Below are 24,222 nucleotides of genomic sequence, written 5' to 3'. Positions count from 1 at the left end.
ATTTTGATTCCTCTGGTCACTCAATCATGTCATAGGATGAAAGATCCGAACTGACACGGGTGACTAGTTGTATACGTAGAATTTTGCACGAGTACAGTGACCACGGGTATTATTATACTCGTGAATAGTAACATTCCATTTGTTTGTGTATTATTTATTAGATCAGGCTAGGTTTTCTTGCACATCGCGTTTTTAACAAAACAAAATAATATTAATAATTAACATTATATAAATAAAATTTTAAGATAATAAAATTAATATACAATAATAATAATGATGCATAATAATAGTTGTTTGTTATTACGTAATGATAAATAATATTTAATTACATTATTTCTTTATAATGCATCGAAAAAATTATTTAATTTTTTATTATAAACTTAAGTTTGATTTAAAGTATAAAAATATTTAGTTTTTCATGCTTCTTTCGTATAAAAATGTAATAAAATATAGGTGCAAGAAAGCATTTCGCGACAGGTAGATTTTTAAATCAAAGCAGTAAGTTTTGAATATTATTTTGAATACTATTTTCGAAAAGCTGCTTTGATAAAAAGATCGCCTGAGGTTTTATTAATATCATTATTTTCATTAATATTTGATTTAGAGTCAATAATTTCTTATTTATAATTATCATAAATAATTTTTTTATTCATTGTTTATATATTATATATATATTTTTTCTTTGTTTAATTAAAGTTAATAGTTGTAAATTAAATTAATAAAGATTTTTATTAAAGATTTTTTATTAAAATTTGAAATAAACAAGAAGATTAAAGAATATTAGCCCGTTAGATTGGAAACTAGTAATAGATACTAATGCTTTTTTTAGCTCAGGATTTTCAGGTTTAATCCTTTCCGTGTTCATTGCCAGGAACTCATTCACGTGCCCAGGTGCTACTTGGATGAGAGAGAGGCAATGGGCATGATGACTCTAGTTAATAAGTTAATAAAAATTTTTCAGCGATTGACGATGTATTAGTGTATCGTGCACGACGTATTTTTCACATTATGTGTGTATGGTTAGGCTGTGGAATTGCGTCGTTATTCATAACAATTATTTCATTTATAATTGTTATTTACATACAATAATAATTTTGCATCCGCTAATAAATATTGCGGATTATAAATAATTTATTAGTTATTCTTTATTTAATTAATTTATTATTTATTTAATTTAATATTAAATTATAATATTAAATTATAAAAATCAATGCCTTTATCATTTCTTTGATAGTTACATATTAGATACATATTATTTATTAATCACGATGGTAGATAATTACAATTAAAATATATATGTTTTTATCGCAATTTACGCAATGGTCGCTAGACATCGTCAATCGATTTCAGGAAAATGGTACGTAAAGTTAGAGTATGCGAGTAGTGTGCCAAGCTCGGGTGTCGGAGGTGTCCCGGGACACTTTCCCTAGTGTAGGCTTTTGCGCCCGAGTATTATGTGTGAGAATCGTGGAATGAATGTGTTGGTATGCCTGTTTTGCCATTTTTTAAATATAGGGTTAGGTAGGATAGGTAGTATATTTCTGGTGTGTCTGTTAATTATAAGTAGGTAGGGCCGGGCAGGTTGTCACAGTCTGTGGTCGGGTAGGCGCGTTTTCGCGTGACAACTTGTTTCAGGAAATATAATTTGAAAAATCGAGAATGAAGCTGGAGTATGCGAATGGAGCATGCCATTCGTATTTGGCTTTATTCATCGATTTTTCGAATTTTCGCGGTCGCGGTCGCGAGATAAATTCGAAACGAACGTTGCGCTCGAGATTCTGCACGTGTACGATCGACGATCGTAATTGATAGTTGGTCGTCTACGCGCACTTAGCTTTCGCGATTTAGTCTTTTTTTTTTTTTCTTTTTTTCTTTGATTTGCGATTAGTGAGTCTCGAGCCTAGATTTAAGTTTCAGCGGGCATTGCGCCCGAAGGAGGAAGACCGAAGAGGCCTCGACAAACTGTCACGAAGAGGGGCTGCAACGAATGGTTTCTCATTTTTTGGATTTTCTTTTGAGTCTAAAGAATGGGAAATCATTGTTACTATTTTGTCATTGTACTCGTTTTAGTAATTTGTAGTGATTGTTGTGTTGTCTGGCCAATTGCATGCTGGCCCATCATCTACATCCAGTCATCATGGGCATCGCGATTTTTTTTATTAGTGTTGCGATTGATTAATAACGGGTTGAATTAGAGTTGCGTTATAATTTTCGCGTTACTTTATTAGCAGTTGTGAAAAGATAATTTCGAATTAGTGTTGCGTTGAAATGAGAATCGCGTTTGCATTAGTGTTGCGTTAAAATGAAAATCGCGTTTGCATTAGTGTTGCGTTAAAATGAAAATCGCGTTTGTATTAGTGTTGAACAAATTATTTATATATCGCGATTTTCTTTTATAAGCTATTATAATTTTTTGTAAAATCATTCAAATTTATATTATTTGTTTGTTTCGTATAATAGGTAATAGCTTTCTTGTTATACATAAATAATGATTTTTATTAAATTTTTTTTAAAATGTAGTGTTGCGTTGATAAACAATCGTTTGATCAAGTAGTGTTGCGAATATATGGAATGCCCAAATTTCTTCCACTGGAATTGTGGAAGTATTCCTGTTCCTGAATCACCTCAAGTAGCTAAAAAAAAGCTGCAAGGGTGATTGTATGATAGCAGTCATTAAGATTGACTGCACTGGATTTCTCGCTATTAGTGTTGCGTTATTTAAATTTGAGTGCGTAGAGTAGTGTTGCGTAAATTGTTTCCGGGAATTGTTTTCCATCTCTTTTTTTATATTTTTTTTATTAGTTTTTTTTTTTAGTAAATTAATGTATTATTGCAAATATTAAAATTAAAGCACTCATCGTGGTTGATTTTAAATTTTTTATAAAAACAAACATTAATTTATTAGTGTTGCGCTATAAAATGAATATTCCACTCACGGTTTGTATCGGGTTTATATCGAGTGGAAAATATTTTTATTTCAGTAGTCCTTCTGACTACTAAATTCTTTTATTTCAGCACTCTTTTATCACATTCTGCAGAAAATATCGCTATGATATGTAAGTATATTTGTCTATGTTATTGGTAAGTTTTTTTCAAATTTTTAAAAATTTGAACCGAATTTAAATTTTCTTTTCTAAATTTTTTGGAGCCAAAAATTAAAGTGATGAATATTTACGAAAATTTATTTTGTTACTATTCCAAATTATAATATTTTAAATTATAGTAGTTTTTTCTTTTTTTCTTTTTTTTTTCTTTTTTTTTCTTTTTTTCTTTTTTTTTCTTTTTTCTTTTTTTTCTTTTTTTTCTTTTTTTCTTTTTTTTTCTTTTTTTTCTTTTTTTTCTTTTTTCTTCTTTTTTCTTTTTTTTTCTTTTTTTTCTTTTTTTTCTTTTTTTTCTTTTTTTATTTTTAATCGCATATACTAATATGCTTCAGATAAATTTGTTTCAGATATACTTGAGAAACATCAGACTGAGTATTTCAAGAAAATTTCTATCAACAATTCATAGGTAATGATAACTTATCTTTATTACTTATTTATAATTTGATTTGTTTCAGAAATTTTTATGGATCAAAAAAGACACATAATACTTAAATACAATAAATTAAAAAAATTAAAAATTAAAAATGTAGTTACTTTCCCTTTTGTCGATTGTGTTTATATATAGGTAGAACTTTTGAACAAATTATTAAATTATTATATAGGTATATCCTACTTTTAGATCTATACCTATAAGCAGGAATTAAAATTGGTGTTTAGTTATTATATAGGTAGGGATTTTATTAGAAAATATTAGGTTTAGATGAAATCTATTTTTAGTTAACGTTCCTTTAAGATCATATTGAATTCATAATTTAGAATATAAGTGATAATTTATACAAGTGCTGCTACAGAAATATTGTTTGAAAATATATGATATATTTCTAATATGTTTTTAATACATATTTGAAATATATTATATATTTCGAACATATTTGTAAGTTTATGCATGATAATAGTAGTAATTGTAACGTAGTATAAAAAATGTGTTGATATTGAATGTAGTGGTAGTGAATGAAATAAGTGTGGAATGCATTTCATTTTTTTTTGTTTCTTTAACTTTATAATTATTAATATTTTATATTTTCATAACAATGAATGTATAAAATATTGATATATGGTAGTGATATATATGGTAATGAATGGAATAAGAATGGAATATATTTCATTTTTTCTTTATCTTCGTAGTATTAATATTTTATATTTTCATAACAATGAATGTATAAAATATTGATACACAAAGTAATGTGTTTGTTAGTAATGTGTTAGAATTATATGATTATTTGATTTAATTTTTACTTTCAAATTTAGCTTATCATCTCGATTTTACTTAGGATTCTTTTTGCTATTCGTTTTGCACAATAATAAAAAAATTGAACGTTTTGCAAACTTATATTAAAAGGAAGATTTATTTTAGTTTTTAATAAATTTTTCGCATGAAGGAAAGTAGATGGAATCGTAGGATAAGATCGTTCTCGTGGATTTTTTCGTACATACATACGTGTATATGAGCTTAGAAATCTGAACTTAGAATTTCTATATCGATCGTTACTAAATTGCAGAGGAAACTTTCTTCGAAGTCGGTATTTCAGAACGTGTATTTTAAAATCCCGTAAGATGTCACTTGTATCTTTGTCTAGGATGAAACATCTTCCTAGAATCATTCAAAAGATGGTGCTGATATTCAATTCTTAGTTTATCATATTTTAAATATTTTTGGCACTCGAAAGATGGCACTAGTAGTAAATTTTCGTCGTAGTTTACAATTCGTTATATATTTTAAGTCATTCAGAGATGGCGCTGATAGTCGATTATTACTATTTCCCATTTCAATACTTTTTTCATTAGTTGTCATTCTTATGTAATTTAATGTGTGGCACTCTAGAGATGGCGCTGGTTCCACAAATTTTGTCTTATTTTCGTCTTTCTTCCACTATACTATCTATATTTCTCTTCTGCTAAATTTATATTCTCAAGAATCGATTTCGATATTTACTGTAATACTAGTTTTGATACATAGTTTTGATATTTTGACAATTGTTAATGATTATTTAACTTTATATTTCCATTAGCAACGCTTATGATTTTCATATGATTTTAATAATCAAGGTAAATAAATCAAAATGATGTTCAAGTATAAAAAATGCACATTTATTGAAAGTGATATAAGTACAGTAAAATAATGATTTGATAAGATCGATATCTCGCGGTAAGTGCATCTTTTCGAGTTCTAAATGTCGGTATGAGACAATCATATCTTCAATCGTAATATCGTTGATAAAAAAATAAGATAGAATAATAATGTCTAGAAAATGTCAGAGCTAGATATCATGTGACAATCATGTTAGAAATTATCTAAAGCTATGAAAAATTTAAAATGAAAGTAGTCAGTTTCTTTCCTATATTTCCTAACGCATAATTCTTAACCTCGAAGAAAAATCTTTCGCCGAGATCGGCACATGCAATCGCGAGAATAAGATAGGTGATAATATTCACCAGACGACGAAAACTTTTGTCGCGGTTGAATCAAAGCCATGGAAAAGGTTGCGCGGTACAGGATCCAATCTTGATCTAGTGGAAATCGCGTTAATAAACTCTATGATGGCCGTCTTCTTATCATGTTTTCACATCGAGATTTAAATGGCGAATTAAGGTTGCATAGCCGTTGATCTAGGACAATCGCCAATGATTCGCTTGATTTTCTGCTGTATTATTTTCTGCTGCTCGTTAAATTTGGATAAGAATCTCGTAGGAATTATTATGCGGCTTTCTAGTGCTATACGTGCCATTCCCGAAGTCAAGAACCTTCAAAAATTCTATCTTCGTTCTTGAGAAATTGTTATGTCGTGGATTCAGAAGTTGTACAAGTTGGGATAATATTTTATCGTTATGTGGTTAGATATTATATAAATTAGAATCTTAGAATCCACACATTTGTTCATAAATTTCATTAATTTAACTTTTCATTGACAATTTTACATTCGCGTTTATTAAATAAATTGAAGGATTCATAATAAAACAATGCTTGTTTAACTTTGATCATAATATCCACGTTATAACTTCATGATTTGATTAGATATTTATTAATTTCTTGGGATAATACATAGAATTTATATAATAATATATAATTAATTTCATTCAAGAAAATTTAAATTTCTCAAAAAAAAATTGAAGATCTTGAAGAAAACGAATATTAATAAAAATTGTTTTTTATGAGAATTATTAAATTACTGATCAGATAATTATAAAATTTGAGAAGAGAATTATGATTTAATCATAATATTTTTCATGAAAAATATTGTCAATGAAAAGCAAAGTACAGTAAAGTAAAAATATATTACAATGTTTCAAGAAATAAGAAATAGAAAAAATATATAAACATCTTTTATTTCATTACTTAAAAATATAAATAATCAAGAATGAATTCTCATTATCAATTTCAAAAACATATCTAATTTCTTCCTGATAATTAGCAATCAAACACGCTAAAAGTTTACTTAAATATGCTGCGTTTAAATTGCCAACATATATCATGAGTCACCTCATTTTACATTTACATCCAGAGTTGGATAAAATATTTCAAAGCCGATGAAACATCGATTTAATCAAAGAAATTTCTGTTCATCGATTAAACGATATTTTAAGAGGATGGATTGCTTAAATCATGATAAGACGGTATTGTGTCGACTTTCTCGAATGCAGTTCGAGTTATATTTATATAAAGGGACCCGAGGCCACTATTGAAAAAGTCCTGGAGATTAATATTTCTGAAATACGAGCTATGAATCATCATTGCATCCTTCGTGTACGAGAAATCTTTCAACAATTTTTGTTTTGTATAGTAATTTATTGAAAGTTACTCGCACAAGAGAATATGAAAGACGCATTGAAAGATTTGAATGCATTATATCTATTTCGAAGTATGTATCGAGTATTGTATCGTTAAGTAAGATTGAAAATGATTCTTCGGCATTTGATTCTCGATTTATCTCAAACATTCAAAGCAGTTTTATTACTATTTATTGTAGAGATTGATAAAAGAAATTGGAAACTTGTTTAATAACTTGATTGTTGTTTTTGAAGAAAACCAAATGAAGTTTTTGAGAAAACCAATTTATTGTACACTATATATTTCAGAATATTTAGAACATTTTAAAACTCAACTATTACTATTAAAAGAAAAATGCATAAATAAAATATAATCTTATTGATTTTTATGAATACAAAAACATTCTATTTTTTCTATCACTGAATTTAAATAAAAGAAAATGAAATTCAATAAAAGAAAATTTGTTAAATTAAAAAAAAAAAAAATAAACGAATTATTTAAGTCCAAAATAATTAAAGTAAATTTTTGCTTGGTCCTTCAACGACTACTCATCCTTTCTGCAATCTCACTCATGATAACACTTCCCTCAAAAGAAGTATACTCTAAGAATGAAACAACAATCAAGAGATTTACCATAGTTTCAAGGAAATCGCGATCATTATCGCGAGAAATAATCTTCTTACAATTCATATGCGTTCGTGAAAAGCTCAGGACGCGCATAATTAATGTTTTAGTAAAGCGAGCAACGCCACGCTCCTTTTTGCGCCAACTTAACGACCACGGGATTTACGAGCAAACTGTTGCTTTTGTTGCGCCCTGGCTTACAGTTTTGCGCCCAAAACGTGGTTCACGGATTCGAATCGTTTGATACGCGGCAAAATGAGGTACAAGTTTGGAAGGTTGGCGGGGTTGATTTATGCGCCGAATAAACGATATCGGTAAAATATTCTTTTCTTTTTTACGATGAATGTGATGTTTTAAAAAATTGGAAAGTGAGATGTGTTTGAAGGACGAGAAAAAAATTTTCTATGAAGATGTTTTTTTAAATTCAGTCAGTTTTGCTCGATATTGTTTGAGAGAATTTTTTAAAGAAAGGATGGAAGATTCAGTGTGATGGATTGAGATTCTTTTTGAAAGATTTCTTTTCAATATTAATTTTTTTTTAAATAAATTTGTAAAGAGAAGGATTAATTGATAAATAATTAAAGAAGGATTTTCAAAAAAGATAAAAGTTCGATTCAATGTGATAAATTAATTTCTTTAAGCGAAAGGAATATAATTATTGTTCATTTTCATGAGATATATTTTTCTAAAAATTAATGATATACATATGCATCCTATTTTAACAATTTTTCTAAATTTTACATATATTTTTCAATATTAATCAAATTTTTACTGAACAAGAAAATATTTTTAAAAAGGTCAAAGTTTAGATCTTTAAATATCATGAAGTACGAAATGAAAAAGGTAGCCGCAAAAGTACACAGCTTTCGAAAAAGTAATTCAATTTAGGAGATTGACTTTAAACGAAGAAAATTTTTTAATGAGAAATGCATCTTCAAGGAATAAATGTCAGTTTAATTTTCGAATTGAAAGAAACTTATTTTTTTTTTGAATAAATTTTCTTTAAAATATTGTTCGTAAATGTATAATGAAAAAAATTTTAATTTTTAACAAAAAAAAAAAGAAAAAAAGGAAAATAACATTTCATTTTTGGAATTTTTACTATTAATTATTGAATCGAGGAATGCAAAAACTAAATTTAAATATTTTAATCCGACTTTCAAGTTTCTTCTATTCAAATATCCCCGACTAGAATTTTATTTTCGTTTCTTTGCTAAACCAATTTATACAAATTCTGCCTTGTGTTCGTTCCATTTACGACAATCAAAAAACTGTCTCCGATAAAACAATCACCATTTTCAATCTATTTCAAATTTTAATCAATCTCCGAACGAAAAAATCCCGGAAATATTCTATCAGAAAATTATTAAAACTATGAAATAAATATTGTCTATTCAACTTCAGTATAATATCAAATCGAGCTGTAATTGAGATATAAATAAAAATCAAAAGATTTAAAAATACTTGTAATTAAAATTGATTGCTGATATATAACGAAGATATAATGGAAATTTACAATCAATTGTGAACTACTGCGTATAAAAAAATTGTGAAAAATGCGAGGAAAGGCTGAGAACTTTTAAAATCAAGATATGAAAAGAAAGAGTTAGGATTTTTTATAAATATGTCGGAATATATTCTAAGAATGTCTATGTATTTTGTCAAAGAGATTAAAAATTTACATTCACAGAAACAAAAATTGGTAAAAAATCATAGAACTTATACAAGACTTCTATAAGGTGTTAATGTATTCGTAAAATACTTTTGGACGATCTACGAATCGAAACAAATTGATATATAAAAATTTATACATAAAAAATGATAATCGTAAAACATATTCAAGTACAACAATAAATAAAGTGAGACTTTATGTCCATCACATCTCACCATCTCACTCTATCTTCATTTTCTTTCATCCAACACAAACTTCATAATATTGTTCACAACAAATAAGCGTCAATCGATATTTTGATATTTCTAAAATCAATCATCCGAAGATGTCTCCCAAATATATTAATATCTTCTATATATTAAAAACCATCTCATCCCCATCGTATCGAAACCAATCAACCGACTAAATCTCGCGCACAAGAAATTCGATCAAAACAATCTTCCATCCAATTCCTCGATCCTCCTCGATTCCATCAAAAGCGAAAAGAAGTGGAGAGAAAGGAGCGGGTCAAAAAATTGGTTTAATTATGGGTCGCAATTAAAGGATGATAACGGAGTAGGAGGAAGGAGAAGGAGAGAATTGCGAGCACGGCGCGAAGAGGAACAAAAAGGGAGCAAGGCAGGAGCGTAAACAAGGGGAATGCAACGTGGGGGTGGTGGCCGCGGGGGTGAGACGGCAATACGCGCTCATGCGCGCCTGGAACCCCGCCCTGTCGCTTCGGACGAAAGCTTGTCCCGTCGAGGACTCTCGTTCGAGTTTCGACGAGTAGTCACGCTTTAACTCGCGATCCGCGAGGCGGATGCTACCCCGGAACGCGAGTCGCAGGTGCAGGTGTGACCGATGTAACACGAGCATTAAAATCCACTCCGATCCTAGCTCCTGCACCCTGTGCCGGATATCCGTCGCGTGACCCTGCCGAAGACGTGGTTTCGAAACCGGTGACGAGGGAGCCAGGAGGCAGGTGCAGGTGTCAGGGTGTCGTCGTCGTCGTCGTCGTACGTTAGGTGTCTTTGTGTTTCATTTTGCCTTTCCCTGGCATTCGTCTCGCCACGTTTCGATACGCGATTCATCCGTTATTTGGTTAGATAGTCGACCCTTTTGGACACTTGTGGATCGAAGCTCGCGTAGGAGTAACATGGTGACAGGTGTATTTTGACCGCGGTAGTAGGTGGAAGGTGTCGAGGATTTCTTAATCAGAAGAGATATCGCTGCTTTGGATACACGGCTTCGATTGTTCGGATTGACTTAGGTAAACAACGGTGTGGCACCGATCAACTCGGAGATTTCTAGGTCAACAAGCAGCGGCCAGAGGCAACCAGTTGCGGGTGTTATCGTTCTTGTAACCCAAGCCAGCGGGAGACTGTGCTCTTTGTCGCGTGAAAGAAAAGAGAGGAGTTCGTCGATCATTGGCGATAATCGAATAGAGGTTAATAAGAGTTCTCGGATATCCTGGAGGATTTATACGAGAAGAGTCGAGAGGAAAGAGCGAAGGAAATAATTAGAAGAAGATCTGATCGTTCCTTAGAAAGAAAGATCGCGGATTTGTTTGATTACGGTTACGATTATCGACGCGAAGGAACAGAAGCAAGAAAATTTCGATTAATTCTGGATAACCGACTCGACGTTCCGAGCGGGTCTCCTGTTGATTATACGCGCTAATGGATAGTAATCGATCTATCATCGAATTTCGTTAGTTGGATAGATGTTGCCGAGATTGTCTGTTCTCTCGATTTACTGAATAAAACGAAGGAACGAACGAAGGTGAAAAACGGAACAAAGAAAGAAACGTATTATCAGAGAGGGAACTGAAATTAATTGGATTACAGGAATGATTAGTTAACCGAATTATATCGTGTTTCTATATATATTCTTATCGATATTTGTTAATCGAAGAGAACGATGAATTAATATTAAGGCCTAACTAAAGATTTAAGTTTGATAACGATCCTTTCAAGTGTCGTCGATTACGAGATAGAGATTCGGTGATAATTCGAGAAGAAGATGGTTCGTAGATGTACTTAGCGCAAAGATAACAGCCTTGAAACTTTTCCACGCGGATCGGAAGACCAAGCCGAGCGAGCTAGGCAAGATGCTCTATGCCCGACAGCGTGACTACAGCTAAAAGGTCGTGATCGATCGACTTACTTCGATGGCCTAAAAGAACTTTAAACGTGCAAGGTCATTATGCATAGCGATAAAACGGGAACGTTATAAGGCACAGACAAATTGGTCGGTTCGTTTGACTGCTAAAACCGGCACTGACCGTGTCACTTGAAATAACTAACAGCAAACAAACTTTCAAATCCATTCCACGATCTCTCGAAAGAAAATTTGTTAAAGACAGGACACTGCACTGTAACAGATGAGATGATGCGATAGCAAAATATCCGACCATTTGCACAATGTCGTGTCAAGGATATTCGAATGATCAGGAACCTATTGGCATTAGCGAAATGTGCCGCGTTGATAGCGAGATCTCCCCCGAGTTTTCACAAAATTTCCATGAGACTTCAAAGGCACCGTCGTGTTTGGCGGAGCAACGATAACGGAGGACCGTTTTGCCGAGGTCCAGGTCTATTTCATTTCGAGAGTCTAAAGCATCGGACTGATACGATCAACGAAAAACCGTAGAAACGTATCGTTCACTTCCACATGGTCCTAAGCAGTGTGCATTCTAAAACCATATCCGCTCAACGAAAAGTGGAGGTCCTCCTCCCATTAAAAAAGAGCCTTTTTAATACGTTCAGCTCGAAAAATACCGCAAAACTCCGTGTTCATCGAATGACGCAGCTCGCTAAATGAGATTACCGAAGAAAACTGTGCTTCGATCGAACGGTCCAAAGATCTGCTACTTGCTCTCCATGCGAGAGGTGGCTCGAATTGCGGCCTCGCGATCGAGCCTACCCCTGACCCCTCTGTAGCCAAGAGACAAAAGCTGCCGTGGCCGATGCTCGATGAGTCCTAGTGAAGATAAGGATCCTCGAGAACTCTCGATCGTTTCTCTGGAACGGCTGAAGAAGCTCCGGTTGGCACCTATTTGAGAGCGGTCGGGTGATGCGCGGGAGCAGCTCTGAGCTCCTGCTGGAGGCGAGCTGCGTCCAGTGTCAGAGCGATCATCACGCCGACCAGCACACCGGCACCAGGCATCACCAGCAACATCAGGTGAACGAGAAACACGACTTCCAGGAGCAGGAGCTACGTCGTCGCAAGCTGTTGGAGCTCGGGTTCGGCGCTTCGCGGCGCCGACCGCCACGGCGTACCTGCCGTCAGCGGTTCAATTTTTATGCAACGTCGGCGTTGGCCTTCGTCGCGACATCCGGTGGCGCGGCCTTGCTATTCTTGGTGCCACTTTACGTCGATCCGGCGATCAGCACTCTGGCCGCCGATTTCTCGCCGGACCCGGTCATCTGCACCACCTCCAGACGGGAGGAGTTGGCCGGATTGTTCAATTGTACTTGGAGTTCTTGCCGCGAGGGTTGTACAAGCGACGTTTACAGATGTACGCATATATACGTCACCTACACGCCATGGAGCAACGCGAGCATGAAAAACGACACCGGGGGTAGAGGCAACTCGACCGGCATCGCGCACACCTCGACTACTTCCGGTAAGAAAGTTTTCAACCTGCGGAGGCGTCCAGCTTATTTCTGTCTTCCCGGTGAGAACTGGTATCCATCCGTCTAGATGTTTATTCCACTCGTTGATTTTGCGTAGGTGGTAGGAATGAAGAGAAATGATCGAAACTTCGAATGTAGAATAGTGTCTTGGGTGTATATGTTGAGGAATATCGTCGTTTAGTTAATTGTGTGCAGATATTTGTGGGTATTTTTTCTGTGATTTATTTTCCAATGAAACGAATTTAACATCAACGATGGAATATTTGATATTTTGAAATTTATTGCGTAGTTTAACTTTGATAGAGTTGAAGAAACGTAAGGCGAATGATTTTTTTTATTAAGATATTACGATAATAGGAAAACTTTGAAGTTATCATACTGTTGCGACTTTTAAATTTTATTAAATTTTCTTCCCATATTCGAGCAAATATCTCGAAATGTTACTGCCTTCGTGTAAAAACTTTTCTTATATCTATCCTTTTAGTTTAAAGAGATAGGGATGAGATATATCGAAATATCGAAATTCTACCAAGTTCAAAGGATAGTGCCATAGTGAAAGAAGGATGATTCCTGTCGTATATTTTCAATATATTTTCAATATATATTTCACTTTCTTAATTATTCTTCTTTTCTCGAATTTTTCATCTGGATTTACGTTCAACAAGAATTCTATTTTCATCACTATTTATTTTCCTCTATCAAAAATGTGCGAATTGTAAGAATTCATGAACCTGTATATTCGTGATCGGTGCTTATCTTCAATTTTGCAGTTCTCGCCTCCTTAACCTCCTTACGACGTTCAGAAGATCAATATTATCGATATTGTTCCATCATCATCTCACGAGAAAATCATCGTTCGTTGGAATTCTCTTCTAAATAAAATAAATACTTTTTGTACAGTGCCGACTCCCGGCGATGTGGAGGCGGTGCTCCTGGTGAACATCAAAGGGTGCGGCTATCCGCCGATCGTCGACTGCGAGAACTTCACCCGCGAAATGGGCTACGAAGGCGCGAAATTCCCCTGCCATTACAGCCGTGTGAACGGCAGCATAGTGATGGCGAACTATAACCGCGAGGCTCAGGTCACCACCATCATACACTTCTTCGCGGCGCCTTTCGTAGTGACTCTCGCGACCAGCGTCGCTCTGTGTGTGATGCACTGTGACTGCAGGTGCAGCCCACCCCCACGCCATTCATCGCGAGGAATCAGAAGAGGCAGGGGCAACGATCTCAGGTAACGTGGTCTTTAATCATCGATGAATCATTGGTGTCCCTGTACGGTGTCTAGCTTGTCCCCTGTTTCCGGATTAACTTCCGGATGGACGATTCATTGGAAAGTGGTAGGATCAGATTAATTAAATTCTTATCGATCTACTATTCTCGAGAGAATCGTGAAGCATTTTCTAAAGTACTTGTTATTTCAAATAATTTTTCTGGAAAATTTTACAACCAAGGTTTTTCATACTTATTTATTCGAATTAAGCTTTAACGTGGATAAATGTTGAGAATTTTTCGCGATTTTTTAATTAGATTAGGCGATTCAATGAATTTATCTTCTATAGGGCAAAATAAAATTATTAAAAATATAAATTTATTAAATTGTATGGTATTACTGTTCAATTTCGTATCGTTTGTATTGAAGTCTTATAATTGAGATGGGCAAATAACTTTTTATGCTAATTTATTTCTCATAAATGTTCAGTTAAAATTGTTATTGTAAAAAGATAATCTCTTTAAATTTCATTAAAATTCTCTTTATAAACAGAGAAATCATAAATTCGTATATATAAAGTTTGGCTATCCGTATATTTTTTTTTGATCTTTATTAATAACGTAAAGAGGATTGCAAGTTATTTGATTAGGATAAAAAACGGCGACTCGAGAAAGATTAGGAAACATTGAACTAGACTTTAAGAGGATTTCGATAGATGGGCACGGTTAGAATGTCGTTGGTTGATCGGTGAAGATTTTATTATTCATTGAATCGCTATTTGAAAAAACATGTTTCCGTCATTGAATTAACAATGATCAATGAAGACACGGAATATTTTCTTTTTCGATAAATGTTTCGTGGTTCGAGAGGAAGATTTTCAAGTTTGATTTATCGTAAAATCGAATTTTTAAAATTGGAAAGAAATTGGATACGAATATAGATATGATTGTTTGAGGAGAAAATAGGGATTGTCGAGTATGTATGTCGGTTTGGAAGAGGTTCTGTTTTCAAGGAAACTTGGTTTGAGAATTGCGGGGATATAAATTTAAATTCAGAGGATTGTGCATGTATTAAGTGGTTTATTAATGTAGGTACTTAAACAAATCTAATTGGGATATAATTATAATATAATTGTTCAAATATCATTAATTGATTTGTTTCTATTTGTGCTATGTTATCTATGCATAAATAAAGGGAATGATTACATGCAATTTTTTACATAATATCGTTTAAGGGTGTAGCTTATAACATTCACAAAAACGTGACAGAAATACATTTGATTAAATCCTTCAGTTAGTAAATATCAGATAGGAAACTATCAAATTGTCTCGCCCAGTTAAACCTGGGAGAGAAAATAAAAAGAATTATAAAAGGCATCGATTGGATTGCCGTTAGTTGATTGAGCATTCGATCTGAAGTTTCGTCGTTGTAGTGGTAGCCTTACCGTGTCGAGAGATCGTGATCGTACTCACAATAAAGCAAAATACAGTAAAAGAAGTAATAGAAATGAGATTTTTCATTAAATGGAAATTGCTCGAACAATTTTAAAATAATTGTCTTTTGGCCATAAACTGTCGATTACTTTTTAAAATTTAAATCTCGATCGAAGGAATAGTATTAAAATTAGTGATATTTACATGATTAAGTAAAATAATTTGGAAAAATTCGAAAAAAACATAGATTTTAGAAATACTTTGTTTTATTTGGAAAAAAAAAAAATAGATGCACTCTCTGTGCGCGAGAATAGTTACATATTTAATAACAAAGATACGAGTCTGCCTTTCATTTTATCGCCATTCCACACGCGCGCGCGCGTTATTATACGGGATTGTGAAAAAAAAAGAGCACTCAGGGCCCCGCTTTAAAACTCGAGCCTACTCCATTACAGGCCACTGCGTCACTGAGGCCACTTCTCGTATCTTTTCGACTCGTCTTTTTTGATAGATCCCCCATCCCAAAAATTATTCATCGCATGCAATCAACACATTTTTGTAAATAAGCGAGAAATAACATTTATTGCAATATCAAAGATAAATGTGATTGCTAAATCTTGAAAGTTTAAATAGAGAAAATAAATTTCTTATTTTTTTTTTATTAAAAAGATTTGTAATGATACAATTTAGAATTAAAGATACTTGCAATTACTTTGAAAGTTTTAATTTTTGATTTTCACAACTTTTATATTCCAAATTTTAACTATAGCGTATATATCTACCATATATAATCATACCTAATCTACTACCTATATATAATCATACGAGGAACAATATCCATTACAGAATAGAACAAATGAAATCGTAAAGTTCTAAGATCTTAAATTAAAAAAAAAAAACTTTGGCATAACTTTTGATTTAATATCGAACAATATAAAGGCAATGGAATAAATATATAAACACTCATAAAAGATCCGCAAGAGTTACACTATTCTGGCTTGATGGCGGTATCGCGACTAGAAAGAGGTCGGTGGATTTCTGGCCGAAAGTCGAGACATGCCCATTTTAAAACGTCGGCGATCGTTTGTCGAGCATCCTCCAAGCTCATCACGGCCTGTGGCTTGTTACTTTTTTGTCGTGCCACGTTTGTCATCTTTATAACCACTGTTGGCACTGTATCACTGGTTAGTATTAAGAGGAACAGGCTGTGGATACTCGTGCAGAAAGAATGGTCAGGACGAGCATCACTAACTTGGACTTATGAGATACGTCAGGCTTGGATTAATCGACCAGACCGTCAGTATTCTTCTATCTCTTCCGTTTCTCGTGTCTGCTATATCCTTTGGTTTATGAACTCATCGTTTTATTGCAACTGGATTACGTTCCACAAATAAATTTTTCATTTTTTCAATAGATTGCAATTATTTATTTCTTAATCTTTGTACAAAGATGACTGCAGTAATTTTCTTAAAATGAAAGAACATGAGTTAGTGAATTAATTCTTTCGAGTCTAATTGGATTTTAATTGAAAATTTTGTTATTTCACGAATATAGTATTTTTTTGAGATGTCTGAAAAATAATATATGGAAAATTTGAAATATGGAAAAATATTTTAGACGGAAGATTTAAAGTTATTATTATATATTACGTTAACTTTTATTTGCTATCATATTCTTCAAGATATAACCAACTATCAAGACATATCAACTTTTTCATCATTTGAAATTTATTCACAAAAGGAATCCAAAAGAATCCAAGAGTATTCATTCTAAAAGAACAATATTCTGCAGTTTTCCTAACTCTCATTTCATCCTTCCACTACCACTATTGCAATATATTTTCTACTGTTTCACGAATCGGTAGTTGGATTCAAAGTTGCAGCAGAAAGCTCGTCCTGAGTAGAAGTTTTATTGGTTGAAACCAACGTTTCGTTCGACTATACCATGATATTTTGCTGGTCCAAGTAATCAAGGTCTTGCGAGGCGATTTCAAACTACTCGTAGAACGTTTAGAAACACGAGAAACATCGTGGATGGAAAAGAGGCGTAAAACGTCCTCGAACTTTTAATTGGAATGGCGTTCCAAAAAGGTCGCGAATCGTTCCCTCGACACCTGAGAGGAGAAAGAACTCGGGAATTCGACCGACTGGATACACTATATATTCGACATTGTCATCCACAAAAATGCGGCCATGGACAGGGAAGTTTAGAGTATGTCGGATTCCCTTGAACGTGCGAGAACAACGTGCCTTTGCATCGTTTTGGATAGTTTCGTTCGTAATGTTGGAATTTTTTCAAATTAATTTTTCGTTGCTTGATTATATCATTGTTAAAATATTCCCTTTTTAATGAAAAATTTAGGAATTTTAGGGTTTTGAATTTTTTTTAGGAATTTTTTGGAATTGATTTGAAGTAGTTGTCATTAAATTTTTTTTTTTTTTAGTAGAAATTGAGATATTAAATTTGAAGTCTTTTTAAGAATTTTTTTGAAATTCTTTGAAAATAATCTGTTAAAAATCAAATAGTTGTATCACTGTCCATTTTCTTTTTAATGAAAATTGAAAATAAAATTTTCTGATATTATAAAGTGCAATGAAACGTACATTTCTCTATGATAATGTTAAAATGTGTCAAGATTGAAATATAACGAACAATAAAATAGACGTGATTATCAATTTTTCTGATAATTTATTAAACAAATTTGTTCATTTCCGTGAGCTATGAAATTTAATTACATAAAAGTCAGGCAATAAAGATATAATAATTTTGATATACAAAGAAAATACAAACGAGCAAACAGTTGAAAAGTTTGCAAGTTTCACTTTATAACTGGATCCATCTTCTTTGCTCTACTCTCTATTGTTCTTTTTTGTTTTTAATTAATATTATTCAAGCAATAAACAACTTGCTTTCAGATTGTTCCACTATGAAGAATATAATTGAGCATCCTGTGTACTGTAGTTTAAAATATGAAAATATTTTATAGTATATAGTTATATAGTAATATAGTATAGAAGTTGCTGAAAATAAACTTTTGTAAGAATAATATATTGCTAATTTTATTATTGCAATATATTATATAATGCTTTTGAACTATATACATTTCATAACTCGAAAATATTTACATTTTTTTTCTTCATTTTTCATATGTTATTTGAATTATCGTTTTATTATTATTTGAGAATATTAATTAAAATTTATATTCTCAATCAATATTTTATAATTTCAATAAATTTTTTTCATAAAAGATTTCTCTTCGAATTAAGAATTTCGAACATCTATTTCAATTTCTTCTTCAATTTTCTATGAAAAAAATCTTTTCACTTTTTAGAATTATTTATTTAAATAAATAATTATTATTCAAACCTGTAATATCAAAGTATAAGATTTGTTTTTATCTATTCCTAATTATCTATAATTTTCCAAATACATTAACTCGTTACATTCCTCAACATTTCTCAGTCCTAACAACATTGCCTCTAAAAACTCGAGCATTCCAATTTCTAAAGAGAGTGTTTCTTTTCCTCGGGGACAAAGGAAAAAGGACATCGAAAAATCGTATCTGAAGTGTATCCTTTAAAGGAACATCTTTCGATGGAAGTAGATATTTAGAAAACTAGTTGGAAGAAACGCGCCATCCTCCTAACCAACCGTACCATTTCCTCTCTCTATATCCATATTACACGTTACAATACGAGCTATTCGATATTCCTCTCTATATCTCTCAGCTATATACTTCTCGGCTTGTGCCCAGCCCGCGAAATTACGGTTTCGATCAAACTGAATCAGTCTCACAGCGTGGCTTCGAGGCCGCGTGTACTTGCACGTGCACTTGCACACAGCAGTTCCACAGACGAATCTAGTATGTATATGTATTCATGCATATGTATACAGGGTGTTTCAGAAATAGGCGATTAAATTTTTGGTATTGTATTCTATTCTTTTTGTAAATATCGAATTCATTTAAATATAGAAAAATCTTTTTTTCTTTTTGACACGTTAACATTTTTATTCTTTTTTACTTATATGTTATTATTTGAAATTTTAAATATTTTTGGAATTTTAATATTATAGAATTGCGAATATTGTATTATCGATATTATTTTTTTATTAGAATGAGATATTGTAATGTTTAATTAAATTCAATAATTATAATAAGCATATTTTTCTGACTTAACTTTATTGAATTTTTATTTGTAGAAATATCTGTTAGATATCTAATGTTAGAAAATATTTGAAATACAATAACAATTGTATCAATCGTTGTATCAATAGTCACATTCTTCTGATTAACTCTATTAGATTTTTATTTGACAGAAAATTTGAGAAATTTATATTAATAATTGATAATGTGATATGTGATAACTTATAGAATATATTAGACATTTTTTTAACATCTTTAAAAGAAGAAATTTTTCATTTATTTTTATCTTTTCAATGAAATTTAATAAAAAACAAAAATTTGATTATCTATTTCGAAACACCCTGTACATAAAATTGGAACGTAGTTTCAGATGGCGTGGTACGTGGTAGAATGCTATGAAAGTAGTTATCTATCCCGCCGTTAAGCATGATTGTAGTTTAATTACTTCTAATTCAGATTCGTAGATTTATTTGTATTCCAAAGTAACCCAGTGTATAGATTGCCCGACTTATTTTCATAGTGAAACATTGAAAAATTAAGAGATAGTTGAGATAGATTCTACATTGGTTGTAAATGTAACTGCTTTGAAATACTCGTTTAACCGATTCACTCGATCAGTTTGTTACAAACGCGAAAGGAGATTTATTCGAATGCTTTACAGGTGGTTTGAAGGGTTTTGTTTGGAGAGTTTAAGGGTGTGGTATTCGTAACTCTAGATGGTTTAACTTTGGCTTTGAGGGATGTTGATCAATGGATTTTCGCCTGTTGAGCGTATTTTAATTACTCAGCAAATTTTTGCAATTTTTTTATTTATCGAATATTATTAATTATTATTGAATTATTATTGAATATTATGATTTCTGGAATTCTCTTTTGTTATTTTATTTTATTTTATTTTGTTATTTATACATAGGATACATATACGGTTAAAACTTCATCTTGTTTATCCTTTTTATTAGGTTAATATATTTTTGAAATTCATCTTTGTACTTCGTTTAAATTAAATATCTCTCTTGCGAAACATATTCCGTATGTTCATTTCTGTTTAAAGAGCAAAAACAGGAAAAACAATATTTGAACGTAAATATTTATTACACAACAAAATTTCATATTTTCATACGTTAAAGAATAAAAATTTGCATAATTCCAATGTGTTGTTTTACTTTCAAACAGTAAAATTTAAATGTGTTATATCAAATACTAAATTTATTCATATTGAATGAATTCTATAAAAGAATTCTCTTTTCATATTTTTATCTTGACAATCATTGAGAATTGTACGTTTTCGATAAAAAAAGAAATATTCGTGATAGCAATACAGTAAAATAAAATTCGTATCAGTTAATTTTAAAATTCGTATCAGGGATTTTAAAATTTTGAAATTTTTATTTGGATACTTGATACAAATTTTGATTTTGATAAAATCGAAGAAACATGCAATCAAATATCTATCAAATATTATTGCAATGATAGGAAATGATCCTCAAAGAGAATAAATTATGATTTAATGAATTAAAATTTTCATAATTGTAGAATATATACTGTAACTGTTTTCTTCGGTTCTATTCCACGGGCAAACATTTTTGCAATATTACAACCCCGACAAGTTGGTCGTCGATCGGTCTGTAACGAAGGAGGCCTGTTGGAAACAATACGAAACTCGAAATGCGGGTCATGGCTCTGTCCTTCTCAAGAGCGTAGTTTCTTCCACGCGAATTCGTCTTTTTGCGCTTTAAAATTATTCGCAAGAGGGATATTTTATATGGCTCGAGTCAGCCTTGTTTTATCCTCGTATTCGCAGAGTCTATGGGGGATGATTTAACTGGAAAATAAAATATGAAAAAGAAAATTTCTTATGAATTTAATTTGAGAATTTTTTTATTAGTTAATTACTATAAATAATGCAGAAGAACAATGATAGAAAATATTAGCGTAAAATCAAACGCGCGAATAATGTACAAAAAAAGAAAAAATACGATTGATTAATTTTCACCATTCAATTCTATTTATGAACGTAATTTGAATGAAAATAATTTGACGAATTAATTAGATATTTTGCCTGTGAAAAAGATGAAAATACAGTTTCGCTTACATACAAGGTCGCGAGAAGCTAGTACCTTCATTCGATAAATGAAACTTTAATCTCCGTGGAAATAAGGTCAGACTTGAAGTGGCAAACGCAAAGTGGATTCATCTTTGCTTTGGTTAAACAGTCGAGCGCTTTTAATAATTACAAACTGTGTGACATATTGGCACAGTTTAATCATTTCTCGAGTCACGTGTTTCGCTTTGCGCGCCTATTGTTTCGGGTCACGCATTAGTTTGCTTCATTTCTATACAGTCATGTGTTTCCAATTATAGACAATTCGTATACATCGTATATGTTTTTTAATTATATTTCGATTAATTTTAATAGTTTGAATATATCAAGTTTCGAATAAATTAGGCTTGCGTGTAATATCTTTTAATCCTTTTTTAAAAATAAGAAGCACTTTAGATTTAATTTTGTTTTTAACTTTAAGATCCAATATATTTTTAAACATTTTCTATATTGATCTAGTGATCTATACATATTAAAATTTTTTAATTTCTGAAAGTGCTAATCTCTTCAAATTAATAATAATAGTATCACGTTTATAATGTCAAAAAACTTGACTAATTTAACCTATCATCATCTCATCTTTCGATATTTCGAACCTCCTAATAATCTGTTTCATAAATGCAGTTTAAAAAGAAGTCAAGGCTTCTATCATTCTTCATTATAGGGTCGAACAGCTGCAAAAGTGCAACGACAAAGTGTGTTGGACGTTGTCCAAAGAAGCAAAGAAAACTCTCTAATTAGTATAATACTCTAACAATATCAGACAAACAAGGGTTTCGTAACGGGGTATCTACTCGAAGCAATTAATCTTCTCCTAATACATCGATCCTCCGAAACGGTGCACAGACTAATTACCACCGCTCCATTAGCTCATCGTTCCCTTCCGTTTTGTCGCTGTTACCGGACTTTCGAAATTTTTTTCGATTAATCAAAACTATTGACAGGAACCAATCGGGAACGATTCATTGTTTTGAAAGAGGTTGCTTCAATTTATTCTTGTTGACGGTCTAAATTGTTTGGATGATAGAATGCTTCAATTCTCTTTTTTACGATCGTTTGAGATAATCGAAATAGTTTTTAGTAGTTCTCTTGAGTTTTATTTTTGTGTATTATATGGGGAATTTTTCGAATTTCGAGGATTTTTGAATTCGAGAATTGATAATTATATATCGGATTATGAAACTTGAAGATTTGTTAATTAGAGGGTAGATTAGAGTTAGAACTTCGCAAATAATTTTTTAAATTATATAATTTTTATATTTGAGAATTCTTTTAATTTTTGAAGATTAAATTTTTGAGATTTTTCAATTAAAATTGTAAATTTTTATTGTAATTTTAATTTTAGTTTAAATAATTAGAATATCGGATTTAATAGCAATAAAAATTTAATAAGTTGTATATAATGAATGGAGTTACGAAGTGAAGTTTTAACTTCACCATTTTTCCTCGTTGTTTCGCAAATAAAGTCTACGAAATTATGTAATAGGATTTACCTTTCGTTGTGTATGGTAATCTCTTTTAGTTGGATGCTGATGGGATGCAACTCTTGTAAGAATTTAATGATGCCGGATATTTGTCGACTTTCATTTGCTATACATTTACGAGAAAATATTATATTAAATTTTTGATCTGTTAGGTCATTCGTTTTTTTTTTAAGTTCAAAATATTGACATTTTAATATTATATTTGCGTTATCAAATCAAAACATTGCAAAAAATAATATCAATGAAATAATAAAAAGAAAATATTATACATATTATTATCTATCTTTTTCTAAATTTTATTTCTTATCGTATTTTATTAGTATTCATTATCATTTTGAAATCAATCAACATTTTTCAAAATTTTTATCGATCCTTAAAATCGGTGATTGTTTCTTTATTTTTTCATAAATAAGTATTTTAGTTATAAAAGATTACATATCAAACAATAAAATCCAAAAAGAAATCATCTTTATTTTACATATAGATAAAGCCAATTCACCAACTCGTTAATTATTTTTTCATTGACTGATATATATATCAATATTTTATTCATTCCTAGCTATCGTTCAGCAGAAAGTTGATAAATTGAGTTTCTTCTCCCCAGCTTGGCTTATTGTTCGATTTTCCTTGCTCTTGAGTCGATAAGAAAACATATTTTTCAAGATTTTATTAAAACAGCTCCTGACGGAGAATACCATCTGGTCCATATTCTGAGAAAAACAATATTTTTGTGAAGATTGTAACGAAACATTGTGATTATTTCTGTTTCTCTGCTAAGATTGTTTTTCGGTAAAAAATGTTAAGGATAGTGAAATAGTTAGTTATATAAAAAAGGAAAAATATGGATAAACAAGTTGATGAAAATACTTGGAGAAAGTATTTATTAGTTGAAGTATATTTATAAGAAAAAGGGAAAGAAATTTACAAAGTCTTTGAAATATTCCAATCTTTCTTCCGTTGTCTTTACTTATACTTATTTCTTCAATTGTGTTAATATCACGATTCTTTTATTCTTGGATTTAAGAAACTTTTTGATAATAATTTTTTTGTAATCAATCCTCTTCTTC

The 24,222-nt window shown here is 31.5% G+C and overlaps 1 protein-coding gene across 7 annotated transcripts in view; it reads left to right on the top strand.

Moving 5' to 3' along the window:
- The first annotated feature begins 9,853 nt into the window (after window positions 1–9,853).
- Window positions 9,854–24,222, top strand: part of LOC724903 (protein tipE) — a 49,339-nt gene continuing 34,970 nt past the window's right edge. For 2 of the 7 annotated variants that reach the window (XR_003305139.1, XM_026442121.1), the window contains exons 1-2: window positions 9,868–12,770; window positions 13,681–14,014. Coding sequence is in view for 5 of the 7 variants with exons in the window: in XM_026442121.1 (XP_026297906.1) it covers window positions 12,218–12,770; window positions 13,681–14,014 (887 nt within the window). In the remaining 2 variants the exon portion in view is untranslated. 7 annotated transcript variants of the gene reach the window in all.

This window comes from Apis mellifera, linkage group LG1, assembly GCF_003254395.2.
Source record: "Apis mellifera strain DH4 linkage group LG1, Amel_HAv3.1, whole genome shotgun sequence".
Classification (NCBI taxonomy): domain Eukaryota; kingdom Metazoa; phylum Arthropoda; class Insecta; order Hymenoptera; family Apidae; genus Apis; species Apis mellifera.
This window is presented reverse-complemented; position numbering and strand designations above follow the sequence as displayed.